Here is a 6,593-nt window from a genome sequence, read left to right as displayed (position 1 = left end):
CATGTTTGAAGTGTTTCAACTATCCAAACAGAAGTTACATACTACATAGAGAGGGATCAGAATTTATTTTAACTGTCAGACATTGCAGTTTGCACTGCTGAAGATCAGAATTTAGTGAGGCTTTAATATATCACACTGAGAGAGAGAAGATAAGCTGACTGCATCACCTAGATAACCTTGGTTGTCCTTTCCAGGACTATGCAGCTTTAAAACTATCTACAATTGCGCTTCTATATACAGGAGCTGACATTTAAATGTTCTTCAAGCACTTATCTCCACTATTTCATGGCGGGGTTTCAGAGCTGCAGCACTTTGCTCCTGTTGGCCTAAATCAGTTGTTCTTCCAATCTCCAGATGCCCACTAGTAGGTAACAGTTTTAGGCAGGCAGATGAGGACAATGTCAAGGGGAATAGACTTGGGGCACAGAGTGATTGAAAGCATAGAGGAATGATGTCATAGAAAACTCTACCACTGATTGGAGTTGAGGTTCCCCTGGCAAGCCTATAAAAGTAGCAAAGTCCACACCAGGAAAAAGCAAGGGGAGGGAAATCTGGAGTGTGAGAAATTCTGGGATCTTCAGTGTTTGGTGTGATACAGACTCCTAAGTGAAGGTACTGGTCACAAATTTCTGGCGTTTTCCATATCCAAGTATGAGAGAGCGTTTTGAGACACTTGTGCTTGTGTATACATTTGTATGTGATTTTAAGATTGTGTATGTGCTAGTGGGTGAGTCTGTGTAAGTGTGCGTTTATTTGAGATGGTTCTGCTGGTCCATAGGTACCTTAGATGTGTAATACTTCTGGACTAAATAAATACTGAAATGTTTTGCAGATCGTGTGTGTCTTGGGGAGAATGTGTGTTAGAGAGCATAGGTATTAGCGTGTGTGCAAGAGTTGGGCAGTGAGAGTGTTTATTTTTAACAGTGCAATCTAAAATGGGATCTGGTTGCTAGACAATACATTTTGCCACATAACTATTGAAGAAACACTATATATCCATGGCAAAATATGTTTTAGTCATCAGAAATGTCTTATTTTTAAATTCAATTTGTTGATAAATATTAATTAACCAGTCTGATAAAAATATTTAGAAATATATTTAAAGAAATATAACAGCAAACATCCTACAATACTGTATTGGATAAGCAGTTAGATGGATAGTTGGAATTGGTGGATGGATGGATGGATGGATGGATGTTTAATGCAGTATTAATCTTTTTATTAAAATGTGTTAGAAGAAAACAAGTTGCTTATAATAATAAGTAATACAAATCTCGTAAGTTCTACATTTGCTTTTCAAATAGGATTAAAATGTTTCTGTACTTGAACACACACAAAGATTTTATGCAGTACATAAACAATATTGACAATATTTATTTAGTAAAGTTCTGTAGCTTATTATATGGTCCAGTATCAGTTGTTCGCTTGAATTTAAATCTGTAACAGACCAGTTATCAAACTTTTGTTTGCTTTCCATATATTGGATGTTTATTTTAATGATGGTATCATATGCATTCATGTACCAATAATTCTCCTCTCTATAAATGTATATGTTTGCATATGCTTATGAATTTGATCTGTTTAGGTGCAGTCAGTTATTCCTGTGAAAGTATTCAATGAAAGTATCAATCAGCTTGTCCATCATCCAATTGCTTGAGCAGGGTCACAGTGGTCATAAAAAATATGTATGTGTAAGGACCAAGTTATGATGAAGGTTAGGAGCAGGGCTTTCCTGTGCCAAGCACCCAAGCAGAAGCTACTCCTTTCCAAACTGTCAGCAGTAACAGAGGTACAAAATAAAGTATTTCCCTTTCCTCATCTCATACAACATATATCACATGAGGGCCTATCACTGAAATAGAATATAAATCAGCCTCTTTTGTGCTGTCTAAATAAAAATAAATGTAAAATGAAAGTATCAATCAGCTTGTCCATCATCCAATTGCTTGAGCAGGGTCACAGAGGTCATAGGGCAGATTATCGCAAGATTAACAAATTGCCCATAATAAACATAATAAACTGATGGATTATTACCTTAATAGTAACAGTTAAGTGTATGAATCACATTATTGAAGAGACTGCTGAAGACTGTTGAAGGTTTGCACACATTTATCACTCTCAGGCGGAGGTAGGAGAGTGTACAGGTTTCATATGCTTTTAGCCAACATTACTGCATATTACTGTTTTCTGTGGAATATTCACAGACAAATTAAGGTGTCTCTGACCTAGCTCTTTGTTTATGGTGTTCATTGACACTGAAGAAATGGGCTGTGATATTTTACAAAATAGATTAATAATATTTAGTAACATCCTAAGAATATATTTGTCTGTGGGTGCAAATGAAACATATAGATAATATGAACAGCATAAAAAGACCACATACTTTTGCTTTGAAAACTGAAAGAAAGGTCAGATTTAGCATAGGGTTTGAATTCATTTTCAGGTAAGGATCAGATGAAATGTAAAGGTTGGTGTTGCAGTTTTGGTAAGAGTAGGTATCAACTGAATGTTTACTCTTATGTCATGTGTTTTTTTAAAGGGAGGAGGTGAGGTTTGTGGTTGGAGGCTGTAGGTCTACTCTGGTTCTCAGCAATGGGTGGGTGCATGGTTGATGATATTTTCACAGATGGAGGTGGGGTAAATGTAAACAGAGCTTTGTATCACAGAAACTCAAAACCACAGCCTGTGTCTAATAGCTCTGGGGGGAGGACACAATGTGAAAACCCACTTTTTCATTTTTCCAGAAACACATGCACACAGAGTACGAGAAAGCCTTAGTGCTGAACATAACCATGTGACAGAGATTTTCTGACAAACAAAAGTATGGTACTTTTTGTGAATTGATAATACATTAGGAACTAAACAACTTAAATTTTCAGTTTTGGAAAAATAATCACTGCACAATTAAACTCCTCTGCTGTGGCTTTGGTTCAACAAATAAGAAGACTCTGATGCTCGTGCATAGTGAAACAAAAAAAGTATATTCAAAAAGTGTTAATCAGTGACAAGTAGAGCTTAACAGCCAGCACTCTCTTGCATACCTGTGCACACATATGTATATACTCACATATAGTGATGAGCACATATATTATGGTGAGTGTGTATTATCATTGTATACATGAGTTATGTGCATCTGTGTATGTATAAGTATATTTCCCTGATATTTCTATTTCAGATGTGGTACTGTGGATATATACTGGTCTCCTGCCTCTTCACTGTCACTCTGTTCAGTTGCAGTGCCACTGGCTTCCAAGTGCTATCGGAAAAATCAGAGGTAAGACCATGAGATGTGGAGAGAAATCTGCACTTAGGGGAATAGGGTCCTCATTCAAAAGGAAAAAAGCAGAGGTTTTAAATTTAAAAATTGCATCTCTAAAAAATATGTATGTGTAAGGACCAAGTTATGATGAAGGTTAGGAGCAGGGCTTTCCTGTGCCAAGCACCCAAGCAGAAGCTACTCCTTTCAAAACTGTCAGCAGTAACAGAGGTACAAAATAAAGTATTTCCCTTTCCTCATCTCATACAACATATATCACATGAGGGCCTATCACTGAAATAGAATATAAATCAGCCTCTTTTGTGCTGTCTAAATAAAAATAAAGGTTCATAGTTGGGCAAGCTTATTCATTTGTATACTTTATTATCATCTTATTATGCAGATCCCCACACAATCAGATTGCTTTCCACAGGCTGTACAGTTCCGTTTGCTGGTATTTTTATGTTTTCCTGGTATATTTATATTTCAAAAATTCACTGCAATAAGACAATTGACCTTTGTAAACTTGGTAGATTTTAGTCATGATTTATTACATTATGTATGAGATTAGGGACTGAATGAGTGGGTTCTTACTGAAACACAGTCTCTCACCCAGAAGTTTCTGGGCCCTGTGGCTTTGAAGAAGTCTGGATCCCTGGTCTGGTCCAATGACGAGAAATCTTCCAGCACACAGAAAGACAAACTACTGCTCCTCGATCAACTGGTGCATGTAGAAAAGAATGCCATTGAAATCAAGAGGAAGAGAAGCTTCCCTGGAGAGAACATGCCACTGGATCGCCTGTCTGTCAGCACAATGGATACAAAAAGCAAACGGAAATACCACGCTGGGGAGGGAGGGAACGGGTAAAGAGCAAGAGAAACATTTAATATACTCAATAATCAAAGGAATGAAGTAGACTTTGAAACTGGGCACTTGATTCTTCTGATGGAATTATATCCATACTATCAAACAATGTTTCACAATTCATGCAACACATTTTAGTCAAAGATGGTCAATATTCTTTTCTCTCCATTTAATTTAGTAGGCAATGCATTTATGTCTCATCCACACAAATCATTTTCAAATTGTAAATTACATCAGTGATTAGGCATGCCAATACTTGCCAGTCTGTCAATAACCAAATAATTTTCATTATCATTTCTGCCTTTCCATGGCATTGTGCTAACTAGGCTGTCTGTTTTTTAAGTAATACAAATGTTTGAGTTCTTTTTTTGTCTGCTTTTTAAGACAGAAGAGTTGACAGACCTGCCCATGAGATTTTCAAACCTATATACCGAGTGATGAAATGATTTTGTAGACATTTGAGATGTACATCATGTGAAAGATTATTTCACACATCATTCAGAAGATTCATAGGAAATGTTGCCTTGGAAAAATATACAGGGTACATGTGTAGTGTAATTTTAAACACAGTTGTTTAAAATTCACAGTAGAATATTGTATTACTAGCAATAATATAATCTTTTCATCTCTTTTGACAGGAAGGCAGTGAGCATTCCTAGAAGGCAAATGAGTGTTCCTATTGACCGGATTGGAATTGGGCGATTCCCCAGCAAACGAGGCTAAACTCTGTTCATGCTCTGGTAGGCCTTGCTTCTCATCTGTGACCATTATGGTTTGCCATAATCTGATTAGTAGGGTGGCCAGGTAATCCATGTTAGCTAGGACAGGATTTGCAAAATACCATTTCAATGAAAAGTACCTGGATTACACTTAAGCACTCAGTTTGTGTACTGTTTGGTAAGTGTCCTATAATCATGCATGTGTCTCTAATGTTAATGTGAAACAGCTGATTTTCAATCAAGGAAACAAACCAGTAAAAGCATAAAGCACATGAAGAACTCAACTATTTAGCCAAGCACAGGAGCCTGTCAGTTTTAAAGTTATTTGTAAAGCCTGAAGTAGCTCAAGGTGTCCTGACATGGATTATAAGTAGCATGTTACTGTTCTGTTCCACAGGTGGTCCCTCACAAGTAGAAGACTGGGAAAATGTCAGCATGCTCCATGATACCAGTTTACTTTTAAATGTAGCTCAAAAAACATATAGACCCTCCTCACCCTGGTCTACTGGAGACTTTATAGCACCCAGACAACTGTAGAGCAGGGTGAGAGAAAAGCCCAAACGGCAGACTGAACACCCAGGACTCTGCCCCAATGCTGTGTGTTCAGTTCATTTAGCATCTCCCTTTATATACACAATGTCTTCACACTGACTTAGGGTCAACCTTGACATTAAAACTGATCATAAGGAAATATTTGTAGTGTTAATTGTTCATAAGAATATTAGAATATTTCTTTTACAAATATGTGCACAAAATATACATTCATTTGGTTTTAAATGAGCTTAAATTCATTAACTTTGAATATATCAATCCATCCATCCATTTTCCAAACCTCTTATCCTTCTGGGTCGCGGGAAGTCCGGAGCCTATCTCAGAAGCTACGGGCACAAGGTGGGAAACAACCCAGGCCGGGGGGCCAGCCCATCACAGGGCACACTCACACACCATTCACACCTATGGGCAATATAGTAACTCCAATTATCCTCAGAATTCTTTGCAGTCTTTGGACTGTGGGGGGAAACTGGAATACCCAGAGGAAACCCCACGACAACATGGGGAGAACATGCAAACTCCACACACATGAAACCCAGGCAGAGACTCGAACCCTGGTCCCAGAGGTGTGAGTCAACAGTGCTAATCACTGTGGTTGTGTTTCACGTTCACTTATCTAATAACATGCACTGACACTTACTATTTTCTCAGTGAAAACCATTATATCTGTTGTAACTCAACTGACACACCAAGCTAAAATTATACAGCAGGATATGATTTATAAAGACTTTGTCCCATTCCAATCAACTTCCCAAGAATATATGTTATACAAGTTGGATAAAAAAGTGCCAAGTTAGTCAAGCTAATAAAGATATTCAATAAAAGATCACAAACTTATTGCACATGATTAGCAGACTATAATATAATGAATGTCAGATTTGTACATATGATTATAAATATCCAATGTTCCAAACTATATTACGTGAGAGTCTAATTATGTATTAAAAAATGAAACATAATAAAAAGAAAATATACATTGTGTTACAGACTGGTAGGTACAAGTCTGTATTTCTGAATGAATTATCGCAAAAACAATAACATGACATTATTCAAACAATAGCCACTAAAATATTGAGATCAACACAGAGAATGTTTAGTTCAACCAAGGAGACCTTAGGCAGGTGACATGACTGTTTATTTGGTTAAACATTTTAAACGAGTCTGAGAAGAGTGATTTGGCGAAGCCCGTCTCCTGGTCGTT

At 37.1% G+C, this 6,593-nt stretch overlaps 1 protein-coding gene across 2 annotated transcripts; it reads left to right on the top strand.

Annotated features, from left to right (window-relative positions):
* The first annotated feature begins 407 nt into the window (after positions 1–407).
* Positions 408–6,218, top strand: ostn (osteocrin). Of its 2 annotated transcripts, none has more exons than XM_023837214.2 (5): positions 408–612; positions 3,176–3,274; positions 3,861–4,120; positions 4,760–4,861; positions 5,238–6,218. In XM_023837214.2, the coding sequence occupies exons 2-4, from the start codon at positions 3,176–3,178 to the stop codon at positions 4,842–4,844; spliced, it is 444 nt and encodes a 147-aa protein (XP_023692982.1). In that variant the 5' UTR covers positions 408–612; the 3' UTR covers positions 4,845–4,861; positions 5,238–6,218. The 2 variants fall into 2 exon arrangements, with proteins under 2 accessions (XP_023692982.1, XP_072557465.1); XM_072701364.1 differs by having other exon boundaries at positions 416–612; positions 3,873–4,120.
* Positions 6,219–6,593: the final 375 nt, after the last annotated feature.

Source organism: Paramormyrops kingsleyae, chromosome 17, assembly GCF_048594095.1.
Source record: "Paramormyrops kingsleyae isolate MSU_618 chromosome 17, PKINGS_0.4, whole genome shotgun sequence".
In the NCBI taxonomy this organism is placed as follows: Eukaryota; Metazoa; Chordata; class Actinopteri; order Osteoglossiformes; family Mormyridae; genus Paramormyrops; species Paramormyrops kingsleyae.
The sequence above is the reverse complement of the archived record's forward strand: the minus strand, read 5'-3'. Positions and strand labels throughout refer to the sequence as shown.

Coding starts and splice junctions, on each gene's coding strand:
- ostn (XM_023837214.2), top strand. CDS start 3,176: ATGTGGTACTGTGGATATATACTGGTCTCCTGCCTCTTCACTGTCACT. Junction 3,275..3,860: donor TGCTATCGGAAAAATCAGAG/GTAAGACCATGA, acceptor ACTGAAACACAG/TCTCTCACCCAGAAGTTTCT. Junction 4,121..4,759: donor GCTGGGGAGGGAGGGAACGG/GTAAAGAGCAAG, acceptor CTCTTTTGACAG/GAAGGCAGTGAGCATTCCTA.